Source organism: Corvus moneduloides, chromosome 1, assembly GCF_009650955.1.
Source record: "Corvus moneduloides isolate bCorMon1 chromosome 1, bCorMon1.pri, whole genome shotgun sequence".
NCBI lineage: Eukaryota > Metazoa > Chordata > Aves > Passeriformes > Corvidae > Corvus > Corvus moneduloides.
Window position 1 is genome coordinate 72,360,783 of NC_045476.1, and position 26,662 is coordinate 72,387,444.

General features: G+C 38.4%; 1 protein-coding gene across 1 annotated transcript in view; it reads left to right on the forward strand.

Moving 5' to 3' along the window:
* Positions 1 to 26,662, forward strand: part of OFCC1 (orofacial cleft 1 candidate 1) — a 173,066-nt gene that overhangs the window by 59,072 nt on the left and 87,332 nt on the right. The window contains exons 11-14 of the mRNA XM_032115778.1: positions 216 to 354; positions 4,786 to 4,947; positions 12,260 to 12,342; positions 16,095 to 16,234. Of these exons, the coding sequence (XP_031971669.1) occupies positions 216 to 354; positions 4,786 to 4,947; positions 12,260 to 12,342; positions 16,095 to 16,234 (524 nt within the window). The remainder of the gene's footprint in view (positions 1 to 215; positions 355 to 4,785; positions 4,948 to 12,259; positions 12,343 to 16,094; positions 16,235 to 26,662) is intronic.

The following is a 26,662-nucleotide window of genomic DNA, read 5'->3' on the forward strand; positions in this document are numbered from 1 at the left end:
GGATTGTGGCTCATCCCCCATTTACTGGGATGTCTGCTTTAATCAGTAAGCATGGGAAAGATATACATGGGAAAATTATACGGGAGGAAATTGTAGTAAACAGAGAACAGAGAACAAAAACTTCCTAAAATTCTTCTAGCAACATCTTGGACTGCTAGCCTCCACAAAGAGTTTACAGCAAGTGCTTTTTAAAATGTTTTTTCTCCTTTTCATAGATAATTAAACTACCACAGGATTCAGATAAGCAAAATAAGTGTGCTATGCATCTTGATCTGCCACCCGAACTTCTCATGTATTCAAGCACAGATGGAAAGAATGGTGTCTCAGAGAAGGTTGTACAGTCTGGACCACAAGGTGATGGATTCAAACTTTGATGTTTACATTTAGGTTTTCCCTGGAACAGCCCATAGTTTCATTTCAATGTTGGCTAGTCATTATTGTTCTTGTTAAGCTAGATTTTCTTCATTCAGATATGGGTCCCACAGGTGTTATAGCAGGAATACTGTGACTCTTTATTAAGGTGGTTTAACTCTTTTTTCAGGTGTGAGCAATTTAAACTGGCTTCATTTCTGAGGATGAAATGGCTATGCTGGCCTATGCTTAAGGCTGAATAATGCTTGGAATGTCACAGCAATAACAGTTCACCTGCTTAAGGCACCAGCCTTACAGGAAGAGAAAAGAAAAAGATGCTTTTTTTGTGTACTTCTGGAAGAACTTTAGGACCTCCCTGGGCTGTAATAGGACTTCAGATACGGCAGCGAGATAGTTCTGGCCTTGGAAGCATGCCTTATGCTACTCCTATGAAATTCTGTTAAGATTCAATCAAGTGGTAACCCACAGGGAGGATGGTTATCATTTTCTTGTGTGCAGCAGACCTCCCCAGAAGCTTTCTTAAAAAATCACTGAATGCTCCTTTTAGACTGATCCTCCCTGGCCTCTGTGAACCTTCTGGTGTATCTACACTGGGGACACAACTGACTGTATTGCAATGGGCTCACAGATTGCTCCTCCACTGGTAGAAATCCAGTCATGAGAAGAATGGCAGGACGCTGCTTTCATTCTTTTCTTTTTTCAGCATGTGGGATCAAACTGCCATGAACAAAAAAAAAATGTTTTTGCTGTACAGATATTTCTATATTCTCTCTTGTTTAATGAACTGAAGCATTCAGCCAACCCATACATTGTAGCATATGTGTGAATATTATGTGCAGATCTGAAACAGAATTAGTTCTAGGAACAGAGGTTCCTTAGGCATTTGAGAACAGCAGTAGTGATGCACTGTAGATGGGACAGGAGAAGAACGGAGAGGATAGTGAAAGGAAAGAAAGATAACACCTAAGCAATAGTCATTTAGCATGGCAAATGGGCAGCTCAGGTTGGAAGCATAACTTGAAAAGAGTCGGGGAGAAGTATTTTTCAGACAGTTAGTGGTGATTTAAGAGATAAGGAAAATGAGGTTTGCCCTGAGATGCTTTTAGGCTAAGTAACAACTACACTGCGATCAAAAGGTTTTCATATAACCACCCAGATAAGAGAAGTATGGAGGTGTAAACATACACTGTACAGAGGATTAAGGTCTTTTTTGTTGTCATATGTCTTCTACATATCTGCTAAGTTACTTTGAGATGCAGCAAACCACGAATAGCAGATCCAAAAGGTAGAACTGCAGGCAACTCTTAGCAGCCGTGAAGAATTATAGACAAACTCTTAACGGACCAAACTTGTTTGGTCTGACCATCAGTCTTCACATGCATTTGGAAATGTGCATAGAGGATGCAGCTAAACAGGTCATGCTTTCTGGAAACACTTGGAAAACTCGTGATGCTCAGTTTGAAAAGTCAAGAAAGGCATGTTTTTAAGAACTGAGAAAGAGCATTAGTGTATGTCCTATTTTGCATGCAGACTTCTGAAATTTGTTGATAAGGCGATCATGGAAGATCTGTAATTTTCCTGCCAAGCAGATTTGCACTAACAAAAATTTTAGGAGTAATTTTTGATATTGCTTATATTTATTTCTTTTTCTTGGAACGTTCTTTAAAGATATTATTAGCTGCCAATATCCCCCATGGGTTTGTTTTTTAATGTATCTATGCAGTGCTACAGTATGCTGTTTCTGCTGGTGATATGTTGCTAAGAGATTTAATAATGGGTAAACAAACACAACATGTGGTAATCCATTTCAAATTAAAAGTTTATTAAATGCTAGCTTGATGACTTTCTGGCTATTTACAATTAAAGGAACGAACCTTAGAGAACAGGAGATCACGTGGTGAAAATCCCAACTTCAACATTTCCAACAGAAAAATGTGTTTATGATCTGTGGAGAGCTGTTGCACATTGATATGCCCTATAAATACAGTACTATATCTGTTAAACCGCCAAAAATAGGGGTGGGGAGGGGGAAGCTCTGTTAGAGTGACATTAAGGTTGAGACACAAACCAGAGAAAGCAAGAACAGTCTAAATGAAGACGGGTGCTCTGTAACACTCTACTGCAGTAGTCTAAATAGTGAGTGATCTTTATATCAATGCCATATGTGGTACTGCAACATATAAGCAAAATAAAGCAGGTTAGGAGATGGTGTTTTAACCTTCACTTCAAGTTTGTCTTGGTTTTAGAAGTTTAAAACAGAACCTTCATATTATTTCCATTAACTCCAGGCTACATTATTCTTTTAAACCATAGCTCTACATAGGGCTAGGTAAGGCTCTTCCCTTCTGCACAGGCTCTCTGGTCTAAAGCACAGTGCAGGGAAATGCAACATAATGACTCCCATTCCACCTCCTTTGCAGATCACAGATGCACGTTATCAGATCTGGTGTGTTTCTTAGTCCAAACAATATCTTCTCTCCATTCTTTTGAAGTGGTGTTCTCCAAGAGGTTTGTGGCAGAAGACAAGTTCTGTTTTCGCCACCACCATCCTTTGCTTTTCTTAGAAAAATATTCTGCTGTTGATCTGTTGCTCCTTACAGGATCAACAGTCCCTGTCAGAGAATAAATGACAATTTCTGAGTGGAATTCATTATCTGCTGTTGTGCAAAAGGTGGTAACAGCTCTAGTAGAAGGAGCTTAGGTAAGAAAATTTGATGCATCTACCAGGAATGTTGACTTGGTAGGCTTGGATCTAAGTAACACAGGCTTCTAAAATGCATGAAAACTTCAAAACTTTGAGTCTCCATATAAAAACAATATACAAATCCATCAAGAAAATATTCTTACAGTGAAATCCAGCAAGACCCGTTTTGGCTTTAGTATCCACAGGAAGAAGGGATTCACATGTGCAAAATGTCAGCAAAGCAGTCGGTTTTGGAATTGGCAGCTCTTTCATCCCCATAAAAGTGGATGGATAGCACTCATACATTAGTTCTCCAGCTCAAACACTTTTAGGTCAGACACAGGCTCATTTGGGAAGTGTCACTCTGGACTTGTTGGGAACCTTCTTCCAAATTCTTGCTTTTCCAGCTGCGCTGTTGATCTGACTTGACACACAAACACCAATTTGTGCCCATCTGAACTTGTGATCAGATAAAACAGGCAAGTGGAAAGCTAGGGATTATTTTATCCACTGAAAACCTTTTTCATTTCAGTTGACTTATTCATGCCACTTTAAGGCTGGCCATTTTGAAGTCCTGAAGTTATGGTCAGCAGTGTACCAGCATATTCTGATGCACACTCAAGACCTAAAAAGGGTGCTTACAAGGTAGAAGGTGGAACAGTCACTGAGGATTAGGATACTGAAACAGTATTTTTTTTTCTTTTTTTAGTGCTAAGTTTTCTGTATTTTTGGTGAACCTGAAGAATCATGACCGACTGTGCATTTTTTTTTAAGCAGTAATTATCCCAATCTCTGGAGTATGAAATCAAGAAAGGAGTTTCACTTAGCCTGGCTATGCTGGGGGAGAGGTGTTATCAGACAAGATTTTGAGGGAAAGTGTTTAAAGGTAGCCAGGCTAGTTTGGTCCCAGCAGCAGGATGATTTTGCTGTACTAGAACTGGTACAGTGTTGCGTTAGCATGACTACCCTGCTCCCAGTGTCTGGACCAGCCGAGATGTTTGTTGCTATTGCTTTTCTGGGTAGATTTGTCACATAGAAATACTTCCACTACCTCAGCTGTCTTTGGACTTAACACCTACATGCAGATTTTCTGTCTCTAGCATTTTCTTTCCAGAAAGTCTGCTTGTCCTATCCTCCCCCGCTCTACTATGGGAGCATAAAGAAAAAGAAAAAGCAGTTGCTTGAGAACGGTTTTAAGGACACTAATTTTTTTTACAATGAACAAATATCTCATTTTTCCCCTACACTTTTTTTTCTTTCCCCTTACAAGGTTTGTTGCCTAACTGCAGTGCATGTGGCTCCTGTGCCCTGTGCATCAACCAGAGGAAAAGTTAGAACCACTGAAATGTCTTTAGTTCTCAGACTATGAGCTTATAAAAGAAATAAATATTATACAGAGAGATCATTTTCAGGTGCACAATTTTTCTGGTTACTGTACAGCTTAGAACATTTGTTGGTCCATCTTCCTTCTGTTTGTCTGCCTGGCTGTTAATAATAAGGTTGGTTTGTACCACTTGGCTTCAGCAGTCCTTGAAACTCGCCAGGGTTGTAAAGCTTTAAACAGTTGTGCAGGTCTTTAATTGTAAATTAGTTTTGACAGGACTGCTAAGACAAAGGCCTGGCCCATCCCATCGTGATGCTAGCCGACAACCCCTTACTGCTCCTGGAGCAAGGAAACATGTGGAAGGAATTGTTCTTTTACATTTCACAGCTTGTCATTTCCTCTGCAGGGCAACCTCTGACCTCCCCGAAAGATCCCGACACCCATAAGGGAAGTATTCCCACTGTTGTAAAGGAAGTGGAAAAGCAGTTTAATGCTGCAAAAGGAGGAGACGAGTGTGTGTCAGAAGAAGCTGGGAGGAAAAGAGAAGAGCTTAAAATGCTTCCAGCAGGTCAGGACTTTTATTGCGTTACTTAATTTACTGAAAGTTTGCAAATAGATCTGCTTGGCATGTGTGTGAGTAGCCCCGTGCGCCTTCCCCCTAGCCCTGTGATATCATCTCATCATTATTTCACTGGGCAGAGGAAGCGATGGAAGAGTTTAAATCAATTGTTAGGGATCAAAAGCAGCTTAGGCAAAGAGGTGCAGAAGCAGTGGACTCCCCTGTCTAAAATATATTTGTAGGCCAAATGTGTTAGTAATTACAAGGTGTGTGTGCAGTGCACTGACAACATTAGATTACGGCTGGTGTTTCTGTGACATTTTTACATCCTTTCATTTTATTTGGTCATTTATATCCATGGATCACAACATGTTGCTGTTAGGTGCTTGGGAAGTACTTTTTCTTCCTGCAGCACATTAATAGCAATATCCTTTGTTAATTGTGCTGAGCTAAATTGCATAAAAGTGCCTGTCTGTATTTACATCAGGTAGCATTTTCTTCTGGGATGTAGGATTTCTGAAGGCAAAGCCCTGCAAATTGCTATGATGGTGTTTTTTCCTTGGTTTTGTTAATTTTTCTATTCTTTTTTATTGGTTGTTTTCAGGATTTTTTTGGTAGTTTGTTTTTTTGTTTTAAGTCCCAGGTAAAAAGTATTTATCTGAGAATTGAGTAATACAACCCCTAGGTCCTCTCCTAAACTCAAAGACTGCCATGACAGCCAGAGGCAGACTTACCATGGCACAGGGATTTGAAGGTGCCAAGGATATGGATACCTACTCCCACTTCATAACCCAGGCCTGTGCGTAGAGATGAAAGTGCAAGTGGAAATAAATTAATCCCACCTTTTGAAGGGAGAGGGTGACTTTTCTTCTGTACCAGGAAGCTGTAATAGGTGATGTTTAGACACTGAACTGTGAAATATTAGGTAACAGACCTGAGGTCTGATACTACCTCTTATCTGTGTAAATAGTAGCTTATTGTCTTCAAGTCTGTGGACTCCCCAAAATGATGCAGTAGAATTTTGGATGAACGTCAGTTTGAAGCCAATTGATATGCCAGCTTCCCTTTTACAGTAACCCCTGAAATACCATCCAAAAATAATTTCATTGGTGCTGTCCTTCTCTGTTGCCTGTCCAAGAAGGCTAGGACTACGCATCTGCTGCTATAGGTGTGTGTGCTGAATATGTCAAATGGGCACAGACAGAGGTAGGAGCTAGCATGGTATTGCCAATCAGGATTCATAAATGCTGAATATTGATATTGATTTACACAGATGTGTAAAAAGTAGAATACAGAGCTGGTGTCATTTTTTGTTGAAAGGATGTTTGTGACAAAAGGTTAAGAATATTACAGAAAACAAAGTAATAAAAATTTTCAATCTTCCAAGGGTTCTCATTGCATGTCCTGATAAGACCAGCACTTAGCATGTCTTTTCTAGATGTTGGTCCTTCTAAGAATATAAACAGAGCTCTAGCTTAGAAAATTTGTCCAACTTCTACATTAGTAGAATCTACTTTGAAATCTGTTTTGTTCATTTGCTCAACATTAGTTGTGCAAAGCAGCTTAAAATACTCAAAACAGTAAAAACATAAGTAATCTTCACGAACAAAAGGGTTTTAAAATAATGTTTAATGGTGTTTGACATTCGATTTTGTCTGCTTTTAATTTTTTTTCTGATTTCTTTTCCTAGACTGTATTTGGATGTTTCCGCCTTTAGACTGTGTCTCGAAACCCAATTATTAGTTGTGCAGGTAGACAGGTATTCCTTCTCCCCTCTTCCCATCACCAGTGTTTTTCTAGATCTAAAGCCAGTATGTTGAATTTTTGTTCAAATTGCTTATGTGGAGTTTGGCAGAGACCCAATGCCAAACACAGCATTTTAGAACCTGCATTTTCAGTTCAAGACAGTCTTTTACAAATACCCTGAAACAATGTAGTTACAGAAGTGGCCTGATTCGCAAAGGTACTGAATTACCACAACCTGTAACAAAGCAAGGTTCAAAGGGCATTATTATCATCAGCTCCGACTAGGTATATTTGAGAGATAATACTATAATTGACTGAGGACTAAAAAAAATAAATTCTAAGTTTACCTGAACTATAAGCAGATTTCCAAAATATCCATGGATTTTGAATTAGGTGAAAAAAGCTTTTCCTTATCTTTGTTCACAGCACAACAGAAATTTTCCTTGATGAGCTCAGTTTCTGGTACTTGCTGTACCTATTGTATATGATTTTAATGAAAAACTTGTTTCAAAAGTCACATGGCTAAAGCATAGATTTTTCTGTGATGGGACACTGTCAGTAATAACACCACTAAACTCATTATCTGCTCTTAGAAATATGGAGGGAAAAAAAGCTTCATTTTGAAATCCCCAGATACTTTCTGTAGAATGATATATAAACTAGGATTTATACTGTTCCTGATGTTTAATTTGAAGCTTCAACAGTGCATTTTTGTCCCCAACAATGCTCATTCCAACAGGCAACTGATCTCCTGTCTTTCTCTCACATGAAGGCCAATTTTGTTTTTTTTCAAAGCCCTCAGTTATGCATGTACCACAAGTAAAACCCCTGGAAACACATGAAATATTTCTTGTAAGTATTTTTAGTCAGACTGTTACAAGCAGCTGGCATTCTGCTCTTTTTCGGGGTTTGACAGAATCCCTGTGATTCCTTCAGCTCTCTGTTCTATCACCTTTCTAGGGCACACCTAGGATCAAGTTTTAGCTCCTACTTTCAAATCTTCTTCAGATTTTCAGCTCAGAAGGAGTCTTTTGCTTGATGTCTGTCTTCTAAAACAAACTGAGTATTGAAAATAACACGTTAAATATTGTTCATATTTAAGATCTCAAATTCAACAACCTTCCTTCATCTGTGGAAAAATGTTAAGCGTTGGGAAGTGGATTGTGTCCTTTTGTGACATCAAAAGACATTTCTGTCAGAGCAAAGCTTCAGAATAATATCTAAACTAAGATGGCATCAGGCTAACCAAGGGGCTTATTACAGTAGCACCAGGTAACACTCAAAACTGTTTTCAGAACTTATTAAGATGTTACTTCCATATCAAAATAAAACAGAAACAGCTTCATTCTAATTTTATCATTACCTTTGGAGAGGAGGCTTTATATTTGCTAAAATGCGCTTATATAAGTGACAAATAGTTTTGTCGAGAGGATTATATTTATGCTCACAAGCACTTCTGAAACAATTTTATGAAAACCGGTGAATCTTCATTGTAATATTTCTCTTTATACCTCAATGAGGTTCTTTTCCTTCTGAGGTGCTGTTTGCTTCTACATAACGTTTGTATACAGATGCAAAAATAATTACCTAAACAAAAAAAATAAAGATGTTCTCATGGATAATTCCTCATGGGTGCCACTTTAAAGGAAACAAAATGATGTTTTGAAATGAAGATTGCTTGCACCTCATTTTTTAATACAGGTAGAGCCCCAGAGGCAGAGCCTCATATGGCCGAACCTTCTCTTTCTCTGCTGGTCTTTTCCTTCCCTGAGCAGGACTAAATAAAGGATTACATTGATTTTTCCAATTAGGATTAAATTCAGATCCCGCTTACAGTTCTGAAATCCACACAATCCAAACTCTTCAATTTTCCAACTCTTGCCATGCTATTTGATTTCCCACAGGATAGTACATTACTAGGAAGGGAGTCCAAATAGGATCTTCATCTTATCTTCTGTCCCTGCTGTGGTGATTTCTTTGTCTCTTGCTCTACTCTTGGATTGCACCACTCTGAAACCCTTTCCTACTGACTTAAAGAGAGATTGCAGCTATCAGAAGGGACTGCACTTTCCCTCTCTTCTTTGGCCCCATATAAATCAGAAGTAGTTCCCATCAAACTTCTGTAAGGTAATTTCCTAGCTCTGCTATTTCTTTTTGTTCATATTTTAAAAAAATCTTTTAGACTCCCCATGCGCCCCATACATAAATAATAAATATTTCACAGTATCAGCCCTATATGCATTTAGGGTGAAGCTGAGCAAGGGGATGTGCTTCAGATGTGTGTATCAGGTATTAATGGGCTATCAGTTACCAGGACCAGACCAAAAACCTGGTCTTACATGAAATCTTCAACACACAGTGGGGTTCCCACTGTTCAGTGGTGTCTCCCCAGCCCTTGGTTTCATTCTACCAGTTGACTCCTGTTGCACCACAGTACTTATTACAGAATACATAACCAAACATGACAACTTCCAGACTGAATGCAGAGGGTAAAAAATGATTAAGTTTTATTCTGCAAGGGTTAGGAAGCAGTAAGATACTCTCTAATTTTAAAGGTCATGCTATTATGCTTGGCTATTGCCTTGAGAAGGCTGTTGTGGAAAAAGGTAACAGGGTACCAATAATATTTTTGTTTCCAACATCTCTCCATGGTATTTTAAAAACATAGGTGCCAGTGGAACTCAGGGATTTTGTACGGGTAACCCTTTCTTTGTATTCCTTGGTATCTAAACTATTTGGCTGGGGCTTAATATCACCCAGAAATGACTGCACTCAGCATTGTCAAGGTCTGGAAATAACCTTCATACTGCCATGATTTTCCAAATCCAGACATTACTATTGTCATGCCCATTCCACAAGGGTGGGAAAAAATGCCACCCTATTTTTCCTATTTGTCTTATAAGAATGTAGACACTTAAATTATTCTGCTGGATTTCTTGTTAATAGCTGATCACAGATTTATAACTTTGGATTAAGAATCTTATTGTCTTTTCCATGCCCTGGTGTAATCATATTTTCCTGCTTTTATGCATATGTTTCTTGACTTCCAAATAAACCTATTAACAGAGAGTCTACATCTTCCACTGTGCCTTTATCACAGCTATGATACCTGTTTTTGATCATCCTTTCTTGGTATTGTTTTCTTCTCCTCAAATTGTTCATTTTTATCATGAATGATATTATGTTCCCCTGTCAGGGAACAAAATGTATTTTGAGTCAATTTACTAAAATAGTCACTGCTAAGTGTTATATTTGGACAAAGTTGACACCTTTGACATTTTCTAAAATGGCAAAAATAACTGTATTTAAGGTATGATTTATGGGTACTGTATGTCAAAGGAATTTCTATGCTATTACAGTTTCTGATGCAGCAATCCCACTCCTTCAATGAACAAATTGCTGATAGCACAGCTAATTAATGCTTTATTAGTTTTCTGTGGTCAATTACAAAAAGTTATAAAAAAGTAAAATGCAATTTAATAATAAAGAACTATGTGGTTCTTGTTTCTCAGAACTGCTTTGTTTTTTGCATGTGGAAGAAACAATTTCTACACAGCTCAGTTTTATAAGACGCATTCCCTCCCCCCCACCTCTAAGTAAGAGCAACTCCTATGATTAAAAAGCAGACTGGAGTCTTTAAATGTCTTTCTGATTGCTGGCCTCTATTAAAAACTTCTTAAAATAATAGATAGGTTTAATTCCTCAAGCCAAAGAAAAATTGTATCATCTTAAGTATTTTCCATATTTATTATATTGATGAGATTTGGCTACTGAGAAAAAAAAAGGAAGTAAAATCTCTTGTATTGCAAGTTTTAAATGTACCAGGCTAAGGTTTACTTAATTAGAACCTCCAGGCAATAAAGGAGCCCTTTTTTAAATTCTGTGAATCTTAATATGCTAAATAATGCAAAGCTTCAACTCTTCAAGCATGAGACACACATCTGGCAGCTTAACATTTAAATTACAGGAAAAAAAACCACTTCAGTAGTAATTTTCATGAAGAAAAGAATGGGAAATGTATTACAACTAAATTTAATTTCTTTTTAGATTTTTCATCCTGTCTAATTGCAGGCATTTCCCATCCTCTCTTTTATTTATTTATTTCCATACAGATTTTTTCTGTACTTTTTATTGATCTTTAATTTGAGCAGCTTCTTACTATTACAGCCATTGAAGAATTACACTGTGTTTTTACTTAGCAAAAATTGTTCAGAGAAATCTATGAGGAATTAAAGTAATGAGCTCACTGGTATAGAAAGAAAAGAGCATTCAGAGCCTTACAAATAAAATATAAAAAGAGCATGTCATGATTAAATAACAGACTTGAGTTCCTTCTCCCTCCCATTTCTTAAATGTAGAATATTATTGTTTTCTTTATTCTTTTTATTGTCCCATTTTTTTTGCCAAGATAATTACTGCTTTGTTCCTTTGACTTCAAAAACATTGTTAAAATATTCATCATTTCAGCAAGACTGTTTGGAAACCCATTTTTGTATACTGGGGGGGGGAGGAAGAAGAAAAATTAAACAAAGAAAACCACAGGAACCATCTTTACAAAGGTGTATTTATATTTTAATGTATGTTTATGGGTTCATATGCGTATCCCATACACAAATACATAGACACAGTTTGAACAGCATGTGTGCACACACGTGACATACCCAGCAGCTGCATTTTATGCTGTTTCACTGATTTCAGTAGACCTCTTCTTTCTCCCCAGATGATGTAAATATCTGTAAATCCCTCCTTCACTATGAATGTTCAACCTGTACCTGTGTGTATATATATGTAGAAAGTAAGAAAGATATCCATGGGTGTGCACATAAATACACAGGCCTAAAACTGTGACATTGTATATGAATATCTTGTGTATCAACCTCTGTAACACCTAAGAGCAGATCCTACCGGTACTATGATTTTAAATACACTTGACTGTCTTCTACTACGTGGAACTCAAAATAACTTAAAAGGAAAAAACTTGAAATCATTATTAAGTGTGTTTTTGGTTTATCCTCCATGTGTCATACATTAAAAAGGGTAATATAGACCTTTATTTCTGCCACACCCCTGCTTGCTGTGATGTGGGAGTACATTTTTGTTCATTCCACAGGTCACTGCTTTTCAGGAGCTTGAGGGACATGTGAATTGTGTTTTCTAAGCAAAGTTTATTCGAGCACTTTGTGCCTCATTCTTGATCCACAGCTATGTCCATATAAGAAAATTAACCTTCTGTCTTCTGAAGAACACTTCCTGGGGCATTTGAAATACCCTCCCATGTAATTCTTCTTGTGTCTTCTAGTCTTTCTTTATTTTTACTTTTCCCCCCATTTTATGTCTATGCAATTTTTATTTCCAACACCAAAGGTCCCTGCATTTATCATACTAACACTTTCAGAAATCAGGAGAGAAATAACCACCTATTTATAACCCAGATGGAGGAGGAAAAATGATCAACCTGAAGTCAGTCAGGATCTTGTTGGGAGAGGGACCAAAACCCATCTGCTTCCTTTCCAGAGCTTTATCTTATGCGCTAATATAAAAATAATTAATGTTTGGGGTTTTTTTTAAATTACAGATGATTGCCAAGATTGCCACAGCAGTGCAGACAATCACTGTGGTTCATTTTGGCTGAAGGAAGTCCAAGGAGAACATCACAAGGTACTGGTCTTGATATGAACATCACCATCTCACTTAAAGCTCACAGAGAAGCCATTGGAGTGTCTACATATGCCATTTGAGAATGATTTGTGGGCTTGCTTGCTGAGGTTGTTGTGCTTTTTTAATCTATCCCTGTGAATTTTTTATAGCCACAATAATGCTTCACATGTCCAGGTGTATTGCTGTCTCCTGTGTAGGTCTGTAGGGAGCTAATCTCTCCAGCAATGAAACTTCAAAGGAGTAGTAGAAAAGCCCACTTAGTAATTGAACAACAGAAGCTTGATCAAGCTGCTGGATAATTTTATTTCAGTGATGTGTAAGCACGAGATAGGTTTCCTAAGCATCCATAAGCTTCAAGCTCTCGTGTATTTGTGCAGAAGACCTCTACCATCAGAAGCTTTTAGTATAGGTATTTGTAGTATCCTGGTCAAGGACATCATTAATTTGTGGACAAATATTGTGTCATCAGTGCAAGTTACCATGGAATTTTATCTGCAACATGACAATGCTTTCTGGGTGAGATGCTACCGAAACTTTCAGATTTAATGTAAATCCTGAGAACTAAGACACAAAGAAGACTCTGTATTCCTAAAAATTGCTTCTCCCTGCACTGTATTATTAAATTAGGTATTTTCCAATGACAGTTGCAATTTTTTCTCTGTAAGTGTTGCTCCACTTCTATCCTTAAATCAGCGTGGCTGCGGTGAATGAACTGCAAACATGAATATTCAAATTAATCATTCTGGTAATTTGTCTCACCCTGTTCTAGATACACTCTGAAGCATTTTTAATGCTTTTAATTGCCCAAAGGAAAAAAATCACCACAGTAGTCAGAGTACCCACAGACTTGTGTGACTACTAGTGTAGCACAAATACTCAATGGCTGGGGATTATAATTTCAGCTTTTAACTTCAGTAGGGTGATGATCTATATTTTGTGAGCAAAACCAGATTGGCCAACTGGAAATTCCCTGTCTTTTCAATGTCTAAGTTTCCAAGTGATTTGCTTTTTCAGGAAGGTAACGATAACTTGAAGAAAACAGAGTTACATATAAATGTAGCTGCCGACTGAGGTGTGCATGTGTGTGAGTGTTTAGCCATATATCTCCAGGAGGGATGATTTAAGGACCAATGGAGAGGGTGTAATGGGCAAAGCAACCTGACCCAACCCATGGGAGTGGCGGAGTGAAATTCATTTCCTACAATCCCATAATAACACAATGTCTTTGAACAAAATGTCATGGTCTTATAGGAGCCTCAGTTGTGGGTGGCTCTCAAAGCCACATTAAAGTGACCTGGTTTCAGTGAGGTGCATAAACCCATGGGTAATTCGGCACTGTCTAGTCCCTTTGGACTCAGTGAAATGACTCACAAGCTTACAGTTATTGACATGTTTGGATAGATTTCTGAACTGAGCCTCTTACGAGAATCTTCTGCACAAAAGAAATGTGAGCATGTGAAATCTCCTTTCAGAGGTTGTGAGGGCCCCTCATTTTTAATGGGATGAGTGTACCCTAATATTCAGAGAGAGACTTGTTTTAGCATGTTCAAGATTTAGGCATTTGGCATGATTTCTATAATTAGGGTCTACTTGTGTCTCTGGATACTATTTTCTAAAATAATTTTGCTTAACAATCATATATAGGAAACCATAACAAATGTAAAGAAAAGACTCAAGGAAGAAGACAGAAGTACACGTATTGGTTCATTATCCTCAACAGTCCCTTTCTTTTTGTAAACAGATATTTTAAATTTATGGGGTTTTTTGTAGTAAAAGGAATCAGAAAGATCTTTGAGTCTGATCTCAACTTTTTGGGGATGTCTCTGCTTTGCCCTCCCTGCCCCCAAATTCATCTATGCTAGAGTTGCAAGTGGTCTCTCACTGAGTGTATTCTGAGTGGTGGGCATTAGCAACAACTTAACCTGTGTTGTAACGAGTGTGCAAACCACTGCATCTATTACGATATTGAATGGAGCAATAAAAGAGAGAATGCTCATGGTCAGTGATTTCTGAGAGAAGTAAAATATATTCTGTGGTTATAATGCCATCCTCATGCCGATGACCAGTTTCTGCTTTTTGTACCTCAGAAAAGAGCAAACACAGTCTCAGAGAAATTAACTCGTAATACTCTTTAACACCTTTAGGATTTGTGTCCCTAATAATGTCTTTACATCTGCTTTGCACAGGAATAGTTTCATGGAGACAATGTCAGTGCAAGAAAGGTACCTTGTACACACTACCCATTCTGAAACCTTGACTTCTAGGGAATAAGGCTGGACAGTCACGTGGCTGAAATTCAAAATGTGCATGAGATCTGTGTAATCCAAGATTCAGAATACAAATTTACCTTTTAGAGCAGAATGGTTTACAGAGTCAAAAAAAAAAAATCTTTGTAGTTTGCCTAATTAACAAAGAGTAAAGTGATGTGACTGCAACAATGCATCCCTCCCCTTGTCCTCTCTGGACTTGTTCACTAAATGTTAACAAACCCTTTAGAGTTTGGTTTTGTGCCTGGGAAGGTATTAATAGATATCTTTGTTGCAGTCACCTGCAGATGTTTGTCTGGTAAATTGCAACTTCATTGTGTCTCTTGGTGGAAGTGATGTTTGGCTTTCTGTCCAGGGGCGATAATGCCAGACATCCAGGGAATCTGGCAATTAATTCAGAGAGGTGATGCAGTGCTGAATCAGACCCTGTGCATGCAAAGTTGTTATTCCAGGGATGAGCACACATCAGGATTCTCTACTTTGTAGCTCAAAGGGTAGTTTATTTAAACTATCACCAGCACTGAAAGATACAGTACTGTCCCTCTCCTTTGTGCTGGCAACCAGGGAAGGGTGGCCTGGATAAGAATGGGTCCAGCTGAGAGCTAACACAGTTAATTAAAGAAAAAGAAAAAAAGAGAAGCCAAACAGTATTAATTCCATTCCCAGATCAGTTCCCTCCATATGGCTTACTATGTACATGTCCAGATTTTTGCACTGACGGAGTGTGGTGTGCCACACAGGAAAAAACTAGCACATATAGGAAGACTGACTGACTGCTGGTATCACCGTGAGCTTGCATCTCCTTGAGAGGGTTTGTCAAACCACAGCCTTATAGGACCACAAATCAATTCACAGAAAAATAATCTGTGTGCAGCTCCAGGCCCCAGGATTTTAGAAGGTTGTAAAGGTCTTTTGGATGTGTCCAGAGGAGGGGAAAATATGGGGGTGGAAGGCACGTCCTGTCAGGAGTGGCTGAGGACTTGTCTAGCTTGGAGAAAAGGAGTCTCAGGGGAACCTTGTTGTTCTCTACAGCTTCCTGGGGAGGGAAAGTGGAAAAGGAGGTGCTGAGGTCTTCTTGCTGGCCCCCAGTGACAGGGCATGTACGCACCAGGGGAGGTTCAGACTGGACAGCAGGAAGCAATTTTTTATTTAGAGGGTGGCCAAAAGCCTGTAATCTACTTAGAGAGGTAGTTGATGCCCCCAGCCTGTCAGTGTTTAAGAGGCATTTGGACAATGTTCTTAACAGCATCTTTAACTTTTGGTCAGCCCTGAATTGGAACACAGATGTTTGTTGTAGGTCCCTTCCAACTGAAATAGGCTAGTCTATTCAAAGTGTTTTGAGCCAACTTTGCCACTGCTGGTTCCCACGTTTGTTATAGAGTGAAAACAGAGCTAGAATTCAGAGAAGCTGGCACCTCTTACTTTGCTAGCTGTTTTCAGCTGATTACCTTAGTATTCTAATTTGTTTCTTCTTTTCATTTAAAGGTCAGCTGGAATAACCCACCTGCCCAATGTTATGAAGAAAAATCAGGTCCTGAGAACAATGACAACCGAGAAGAAGGGAAAACATCCACAGAGAGCAATTTTTATTTGGAAGACTTGGAGAAATATACCTTTTCTGTGTGGTAAGTGATCTCAGCATCAAATAGTTTCACAATCCAAAAGTTTGTCTTGCTATACGCGTATTACAGAGGTATCTACATTTAGATGAAAGTTATTAGGCTAAAAAAAACCCGAAAACCAAAAAAAAACCCTGAACCAGAAAACCCCCATGGATTTTCTTTTGACTTCTTAGTAATATTTATGATTGAAGTTGAGTTAAAAAAATTGGAAGCACTTTTTGTCTGAGAATGCAATTTTGACATTGCTGCATTGTTTTGAGAAGCTGTGTCAGGGAAATAAAGGCAAGATGATTTCTACCATAATCTTTTCAGCATTTTAAGAGCAATACACTACCTTTTCTGGATGTTACTTTAAATATTATTACTGTTCTCTGTAATAAAATACACATATGGGGAATGACTTAAAATGAATAGATAAATTAAAGTGAAATTAAAAAGGCTACATCAAAATGAAATCTTTTCATTTACTTATAATTATATTTCCTGGAATTTCATCTAGGTAATTGCAAAAGTTGGACAGTTATTTGTAATTAGTAAAAAAACAATGAAGACCCAATCCTGCACTAAATGAAATGATCTGATAATATTTCATATAGCTCCCTATTGTGCTTTGAATATTCAAAACCCAGGTGTACATTTCTGGCACCCATGATCTTCTGCAAATCAGCCCCTAGAGTTTCAAATAAAGCATCCAGAAAACAAACATCAGAATAGGGTGTATGTCTGTGAAAATTTAGTTTTAAATTACTTCCCTATCAAAACATGAGACAGGATTATCTCACAGGCAAGCCAAGCAGCCTTCAACCTCACTAGTGCTGTCTGTGCCCTGCTCTCACTTGCCACATTCACTTGGTGCCTTTAAAATTGGCAGGAAGTCAGGTAAAGACCTTACAGACACAGAATGCATTTTCACCGTAGTAATCTGCATTCAGCCCTAGAGGTGATTGACCCTGAGTGCTGCAGAAGGCAGAAATCAGGTAGAAAAATAACACACACTCATATAATTAGGCTTTCATAATTCTGCTGAATTAATTATGGTTATTTTGGACAATTAAGGACTCCCCCATCCTGGCCATAATATAAGAATAGATTTTAGAGTAGCAGTGCTCGTCCAAATATCCTTGCCAGCTCCCACTGTTTCGTTTTACCTACCTCAATTTTCAAATAAAATTAACCAAATTATCATCAATTATCTATCTCAAGGTGCTTGCTTTCTGTAGTGGTGAACTTCACTTTCTCTCTTCCGTGTCTTGTAGAGTTACAGTGATAAAATTAATATTTAATTGTATATGTCCCATGCCTGGAAACGTTCAAGGCCAGGTTGGAGGGAGCCCTGAACCGTTTGGTGGAAGGTGTCCCTGCTCATGGCAGAGGGTTTGCAACTAAATGGCTTTTAAGGTCCCTCCTAACGTAAACCATTCTGTGGTTCTGTCTACCTTTAAAGTCAGCAGCATTGATCCTTTATTCTTTCCAAAGTTGTGCAGCTTGAAAGTGTTGGGAAAGGGGCCCAACTCCACCCATATCAGCCTGGTCCTGGGCTTTCAAGCCCGTGGCCTTTGTGATTGCACAAGGTATCTGGAGGAGCAGAGGGGACAGGCTCTTGTTTCAGTTGCCATGCACCTTGCCTTCTGATTTGGGAAAGAGGAAAAAATTACTGCTTTTTCTTCCATTTCCTTTTCTATTTCTTTTCTTTGTCCTTTCTTAGGCAGCTCAGCTGTCCCTGAGCCCCATGCCTGCAGGGACACTGAATTTGCCAGGGCAGGCAGAGTTATATTCAAGCACAGGAATTTACAGGGCATGAACCGGATCTTCCTGGTACAAAACAAAGGAAACAAGGCATGTGTCAGGGTGCTGCCTGTCCTAGGTGAGGCCATCATCTTGTTATTTCAATATGCCATTCTATTTACTGTATCTGTCATCCTGTTGGAAATAAGGACCAGTTCTTGCTTTATTTACTTATTTGTTATGTTCAGGTCCCATGAGGTTAGAACAAAACAGAATTTAGAGGGAGGGAATATCTTTGCTTTCTTCTTCACTTGTGGTCATCATATTTATCATAAAGAAAAAAAAAATAGGAAAATCAAATTACTCCACTCTTGGTCAAGTAATATAGGTATTACACATAGCATGCCATGTAAACAATGTGTCCTTAATAATATATTTTTAAAACATAGAGTTAATTCAGGTAATTTCCCAGAAATCTGATACCTTGTGAGCTGTTAATTCCATTTGTTACTATACCAGCATGATGTTTCAATTGTTGCTCACTTCTGTCTCTCTCCTCCTTTCCTTCTGTCTTACTTTCTCCATCAAAGGACATCAACTCCTCTTTGTCTGTTTCCAGACCTTTCTCTCTACTACAATTGCTACCTTTTAAAAAATGCAGTGCAAGATAATTAGCTACTACAAAAATTTTTAATAGCACTGTAGATCTGGGGGCAGCTTAGATCTCCATAAACTTCAGAGTTTTAGATGCTCCAAGATGCAATCTGAGCAATTTCCTTGATCTTTTATTGCAGCTGGTAAATCATTTATTGGGCTAGGTTATTTTACAAAATCCTCTTAAAAAAAAAAATCCCATAAAATGTATTTATCATAAAATACTGCATGACCAACAGTCTTCAAAGTCGTACATACCCTGTATTAATTAAAAGCTAGTGTTGTACTGTGACAAGTTAAAAGTATCCACTGTCTCAGTCTCTCTCTTCCCCCCCACTCCTTGCCTCTCCCCATGATTTTTCTCTCTTCTTTTCTTTCTCTCATATTCTCTTCTCTTTTAAGGCTTGCCAAAGGGGAGATTGGTGAGTATGAGCAAGATATTCTTTTGTGATCACAAATATTTTTCTGATAATTGTGATTTTTTTGTTTTGTTTTTTTCCATTGCTATAGCATGCTTGTCCTTTTCCATTTATATTAATTTGACAGTGGTGTCTCACATCCGTAGGCCATAGTCAAACCTCCTTACAGTGGGCATTATACACATATGTAATAAAAAGACCATTTTGGCTGCAGAAGCCCACAGGCTTCAGCTTCGATCTTGCAGCCTACATGAGTGATTCTCCCACTGTGCCCACGCACAGCCTTGCTGAGAGCAGCAAGCTTTTGCTTGGGTCCAGTTGAGGCTGAGGAGGATGAATCTGAAAGATAAGGTGAGGGCAAAGAGGTTAAGAAAACAGACAAATGTGGTCACATATTGCAGGGCCATCCGTGCTGCTGAGGTGGTCAGCTGCAGTCACAGCCTGGTAGATGCTAGATGCTCACCAAGTGCTTTGCTCACCTTCCTGGAGAGCCCACCCCAGGACCTTGCCTTGCACCACAGCATCACTGAACCTCCATTCTCTGAGATTTAAGCTCCTGGAGCTAAAAGCCTGTGCAACCTGTAACAGAAGATCAATATCATTTGTGACTATTGTCTGAATAATACAGGTGAGATCTGTAACCTTGAGAGAAAAGGAGGAAAGTTTGGAGGAATTTTGACTTTGCAGCCCAAAACCTGCTGTCAGAAGCTCTCTAGCTCTCTTCTTCTATTCCCTGAAACTAGCAAAATTTGAGAAAAAAAATTTTCTTGATGACTATTTGTCACCGTAAAGCCAGATTTCCTGAACTTGCATAAAAAACCAGATGTGGGAAATAATTTCAATGCTTCAATGTTTTAACATTGCTTTTTATATATAGTTCTAGAGGAGATGTGAAAAAGACCCCAGATTTCAAAAACCTCCATTTTCTTAATACAAAAAAAAGATAATGACATATACACTTTCTGTGACTTTTGGAATCTTCAGGCTTGAGTTTAGATATAAATACTAGCAGTTTCAATTGCCAACAACTTATCATCAAACACAGCTCTCAAGGGTTAATATTACACACTAATATAAAAGTAACGATCATCCTTTGTCTCCATGTAATTAGCTTTTTAACAATGTGCCTGTAGCTCATACCCAGGCTAAATGCTGCTTTGAAATATTTTCTCCTCAACTCCAAATGTGTTAAGCTGACTCTGGCCAACTTCTATAAAACCAATTAATTGTAGGGCACTGCCTTTTGGGGGGGAGTACCCAGTACCCCACGCAGCAGTGCCATGTGTTGCTCAGGGTGGCTTGGTTGCAGGCTGGTCAGTCCAGCACCAGTGCAGGACCAGACAGCATCTTGATGCAGGAGACAGGCTGGTGTCCCGTTTCACACAGGCATCAATCAGAAATAAATCCTATCTAGAGTCACATTCTTGCATTTCTGGAATCCAGGGCATTGGGCCAGGCTTTGTTTCTCACATACACCCGTCAGAAGCAGATGCAGCCCTTGTTCAAGAGAGGTAGCAAGCAGAGGGAGAGGACAAAGCAGGCTCTTGGCAGGCATGTGACAGCCTGGGTAGGGTGAACAAGGTTGAACCCCTTTACAAACCTGCCTCAGCACCTGTAGACTTCATGATTTTTATTAATTTTTTTCTTCCAACTCGAGAAGGATACTGAGGGGCAGGAAGAGTTAACGGTAAAGAGCACAATATAGTAAATTTGTTTTTTATATAAAGACAATAAACTTTCCCTTTATAATACACATGTGATTTGACATTGAAATAAATGCAGATGCTTCTTTGCTTGGTGTATTCCCTGTTGTGCTTTTTAAAACACCTTCACATATGGTTTTCCTCATTCCTGTGAAACTGCTTGTTGTTTATGTCATACAAATAGAACAGATTGAATTTATACCAAGTTAGGAGGGTGATGAATCCTACGTTAGAGGAAAATCCTTGTCTGAGTGTTTTGAATTTGTTCAAAATTAGTGTTGCCTATTAAAAAATTTCCCTGGATTGTCCCTTGCGCTTTCCTAAAGTAAAAAAAAAAAAAAAAAAAAATTCTGTGGCTGCCTATAAATGCAACCTTTTATTCAAATATGTAACATTTACCTAAAATCAAAGGTCAAATTTTACCAGTTTTTTATAGCTGCTCTTGTAGGATCTCTTTCATGCACCATATATAAAATATTGCCATTAAGAGCGGACATTCAACTTCCTTTGTGAAAAGCAGAATAACCCGTTATTGCTTGCTTTAAAAAGTGTTAATCTTTTAAAAATTTCTCAGTAACTTCTGATAGTCCACCTAAACCCTGTTTCATTGTTTCTAATGCCATTTTGAAATATAAACAAAGGCAGGCCAAGCTTGAACTCTTAGGAGAAATCAGAAGTCCCACTGTTTTCTTTGAATGCTTTCAAATCTTTCACGTTATTTAGTTGTGTGAGCACAATTCCCTGATTCTGGAATCTTTGTGGGACTTTTTTTTGTAGGCAAGTCTCAGCAGTACACAACTCATGTTTTTGTTTGGTTTGGGTTTTTTTAACATATTCAGGTATTAGGTGGTGTTTGGTACATGTTCTCAAATCTTTGAGGATTGAGTTTTACAGCAGACCAGTACATATTTCTGTGGACTTTTTGCTTTAGTCTTGGTTTCATGGATGATTTTTCTGTTAGAGGAGAAGTTTACATTTTGGAAAATAATTCTATGGACAAATCATTTAATATGACTATGGCATCTTTCCTATGCAATCTAATTTTTCTGAAGCTGTCAGTTTCTTCTTTTATTATATAATGTAATTCTTAATTGGGCAAATTCCAATGAACTGCACATATTCAGAGATTTCATTTCTTTTTTCTCTTGTGCAATGGAAGAATTATTTCCCTGTTCTGGTTCATTGTGGTAAAATTTTGCCAATGAAAATTGAATGAGAAATAAAGTGTTTGGAAACAAATTTGAAATCAACAAAAATTTATTTCAAAATTAATCTAAACTGGTGGGAAGAAAGATGGGAAACAAACTTCTAAGGATTGAAAATACATGAAACATGAGTCTTTGCTAAGAACTGTTTTCTCTGGGAATCTTTTGCAAAGCCCTCCAATATCTATGCACACTCTTAATTTTGCCAGGGTTTGATATTCTTATGGTGATGGAAAACATGTGCTATTGCAGTTACCTATGGACTTAATGCAATTATACATTATTATAATTTTATTTATCTGTTCAGGGTGAGAGAAAGAGTTGAGAGCCAATGCTTTTCCTCCTGCAGGTTCCAGACCTGCAGAACTCCACCAGCTGAGAGAGGGCCTCTAGCAATTGAGAAGAGAAACTAGTGATACAAAAAGTCAGTTGAGAGTGTCAGTTGACAGTCATCAGTGACTGATCAGTTACAATTACACTTACCTTAGGGAGATGTTTGTCTGTTTGGTTGGTGTTCCTTTTTTTCTTTTCTGCTGGCTTTAATGTTCTTGAGCAGAAACGAGTAGTGAGCTCAGTCATGGAGCAACTTCAGTACAAACACAAAGTTTTCCTAGAGATCTTGTCAAAGGAATTGTGTACCTGCCATCTGATTATGAGTAATGGGGCTGAAAGAGCAGGGAAGATGCTCCCTAGTGCTGGAGCAGTTCACAGTTTGACCTAGACCTCTCCAGGATTGTGCGTTCATAATTGCCCGCCAAAACACACTTTCTGCTCGTTTCCTCCATCTTGGAGAATTCTTGTCTGGTAAAAGTAAAAAAATATGGTTCAAATTTGGTAATAGTAGGGGGAAAACTGTGTATGACTACCATGCAGCTCTTTGACAATAAATTGCTAATTTATCTTCTTAAATATGGGGAATGCTGAGTCTCCAGTTACCAAGCAATGTGGACTCACAATGTTGTTGGAGCCTTTGCCATGAGTGCAGTCAAAATACCTTCTAGAGAGCACAGCCAGCTTTTCTCTCTCACAGGCATTTCACACAATTCAGCTTGGATTCCTGCTCAGCACAAAAACACTTTTTGACCTAGCTGAATTGCCCTTTGGTTTGTTCAGACTCATAGGAGAATAGAAGACTTGGGAAACTGGCTGTGAAACGTCGAGTCGGGAGAGATGTGGTTGTTGTTTGTCATTTAATAAACATTTTGTTTTCATGAGCTAGAAAAGATGACATTACTGATGACTAGTGGAGAAAAGCGAAGCTATAAGTGTGCCATACATGGTCATCTCTAATGAATAGAATGAATAAAAATAATAAGTGCATTACATAGCTAACTGTCACATCTTCAGGGCACTACAGTAAATAAGTGGGAGTTATACATGTGCATTAGTAGCAAAATAGGTACCACACTTAGGATCCTATTGAGTACAGTGTGGAGAGAAAAATATGATAGATTGCTGCTTTTTATCTGTCACTGCTGTGGCACAGAAGCATAGACCATATGTATGTAAAATGACTTTGTTATTTCAGTAAATTCTCTAAGTCTTTCTGTTGTAGCCTGTAGCAAAATGAATAAGTAGCTGAAGATCCTAGTGGGATAGTTCTGATTTTATCAGAATGAAATACCTCGGCAGAGGCATAATTATTATTAAATATACAGTGATGTGTGACAAAACAGCCAGCGAAGTTAGCAGAGTTTCTGCTTTTACAGGTTTTCAGTACAAACTGAGATGCTTCACAAAGGGTGGGAACAAGAAGCCTGTAATGGTGAAGCTGAAAAGAGCAGAAAACTTTGGGCAAATGTAGGCCTTGTTTACTGTGACTCTTGTTTCTTATTTCAGAGCTGATGATAAAAGTGTGGATGACAGTCAACATGCTCCTCCTCAATCACCTAGTGGAACCAATATTTCTTGCGTTCTATTTTGTCCTTCTTTGGGTAAAAATACAGCATCTCCCTCTCTGGCAAAGTCAAATTTGGGTAGGGTGGAGATGAGGAAGGTGAATCGGAGACAGCAGAGAAGATCTGCCATTTGCCTGGCCTTGGATCTGAATATTCAAACCAAACTGCCAGGTTTTGGAGTCTGGTTACAAAATTCTGAATAAAATGCCATCTATCTGCCCTGTGATTTAAGAGGAAGTCCAGCCAGTGAGGAATTTACAGTCGTCATGCTTAATTCTTATGACAGTGTGAATCACTGTCTTGAACTTAGTTTTTGAACAGACTAGGTAATCCTCTGGTGTACTTTGTCTTCATAAGCTTTTCAGCCTGGTATCTAGATTTATCCCAGTTTTTGGTTTAGGTATCTGCTGAGGGCTAATGACTGAAAACATGCCAGACTGTTTTATGGAATTAACAGTGGTGAAACTCCTGGTTCAGCTATTCTTTCTTGCAGCTGTACTGAATGCTACGTCTTTCTCACAATGTGAAGAGATGCTCTTCCCGGCTGTTAATTCTCCAGTCTAAACCACTGCAGGGGAAGAGAGTTGGGGATGGAAAAAAAAATCCCATTCCTTCATCAGTCCCATTACTCAGAAATAGAGGGCAAGCTATTTTACAGAGCTTTTAACTAACTACTAATGTAATTTGTTCTGCATTGTTTGCCCATTAATCCAAAAATTACTTTTCCCTTTGAAGCTTGCTTTATGTAGAGGAAACAATGCCACCCTTAACCATTATGTGTATCATTTTATGCTGGATAACTGTCTGTTTTTATTTGCCTTGCATCTCGGTTAAATGTAGCACAGGAGCCTTTGAGCATCTTTGGTTGCTTGATAAGTTATAATATTTCAAAGTTGGAATAATTTCTGTTTCAAAACATTGTATCATGATCCTCATCTTCTAAAAGACACTTGGATGTATGTTCATACCACAAATATTCAATTTAGCCTTAGATGTGCCAGGAATTCTGAGGAACTAAAGGATTCTCTTGTCTCTTAGAATACGCCTTTCTCGCTAAAAATACATACATCAGATATAGAGTTTGACCTACAAAATGTCAGAGGGTGAAAGATATGTATTCAGTCCAGTTTATCACGCATTTCACCATCCTGCACAGTGCATATGGAGAAACACTTCCCTATCTGTACATGCCTTATATACATAAACACATAAAAACACTTTCCAGTTTTCCCTGGGATAGTTATAAGAACCAGCATCTCCTCGGTCATAGTGTCTCTCTTACGCCTCAGCTTTCAGAAAAAAAACCATATCAGAAAAAAAACCAAATCATATCAGATATGATAAAGTAAAGGTTTAAAACCCAGAATGCCTGTATTTTTTCCTGAAGATTAACACTGAATAAATACTGGATTTCCAGATTTGTGGTCCTGAAAGAAAGTCAATAACTGATCCTGGAAATCAAATGGTCATCTAGTGGCTTTAGATGGAAATATGCTTCCTCGGTATTTTTAACCAGTCCCTAAGACTGATATTGTCATCATAGCAGGACTGTCCAAACAGTTGCCCAAGGAATGGCTCCACCCAGCATCTCAGTGCCTTCCAGCAATTCCTTTTGATTGTGTATCCCCAAAAGCTTAACGCCAGCTGTGTGGCAGTCACAGAGATGTGACTCTGCCACCGATCTGTGGAGTCATGGGAGTTTAAAAAGCCTACTCTAGTTCATTTGTAAATTGGCTATTATTTTTAGTTAGTTCCCCAGGTGAATGCATCCATGCTATGCTAATCAGTCTGAATTAATTCTAGGAGACAGTTTTCAAAGCAGCGTACAGCAGACTGGTGTCCCAGTGGTAGGTTCTCTCCTGGGTATTAGTGTGGAAACATGTTACATTAAAAGCTCTGTTTATTAGAGTATCCTCTTTATCTAAAGCACTGAATCCATTTAACCTACTGTGCTAATTATTGTCCTAAAGATTTCCAGATCTGCATTTTTCTAACAAAAATTAACGGTAGAAGAAAAGATGAGTGAATGGCAAATTCAATGAGGTATGGCATGGACAACATGAGAAATTCTGAACTATGAAATCAAGTGGCAAGGGAAGTAATATTTTAAGCCTGGCCCACACAAAACTGAGGCCATGTGGAATCTTCCCATTTGCCTTCATTGGGCTTTGGATCAGGCCCTGGAGATACCAACAATATTTCAAGGGTTTATGGTCATTTCTAACTTTGGAAACACTGCCAGGCTTCAAGAATAGGGACTGCATTCCACATGCAGCAGGAATAGACTTTTCCTTACTTCGAGTAATGTTACAGGAACAATAAAAAATTCTTGCTACTGGGAATGCCAGGCTCTGTGGGACTTGGACGAGACCTGACATTTATACAGTTCATCACTACTGTAGATCAAGGAACGCTACTTTTAGCAAAGAATGCATATTCATTCTTTTTTGTTAACCTTTGCTTCAGTGCATTCATGACAAGATTGTATGGGTATGTAGCTGTGTTTTAACAGTTTTTTAATTTCAGTTGTTGCTTGAAGCACTACTCTGGAAATTAGACACTTTTAGTAGTTCAATTATTGTTGATTTATTCATCCCTCTTGTAGATACAGTGAATGTAGTTACTATAGTGAGGTTATCTAGTTCTGAATGCCAAATGCCAAGTTTCAGAGCTTACATCTTGGCAACTGCAAGACTTATTGGCTTGGAATTTGTCATGCCAGCAGTACTGCCTTGTAGCATTTATTTCACAGATTTTCATTAAATGGGGGAAGACAAGAGAGAATAGTGCTACTAGTGATGTGATGCATCAAAATGTTTACTAATGT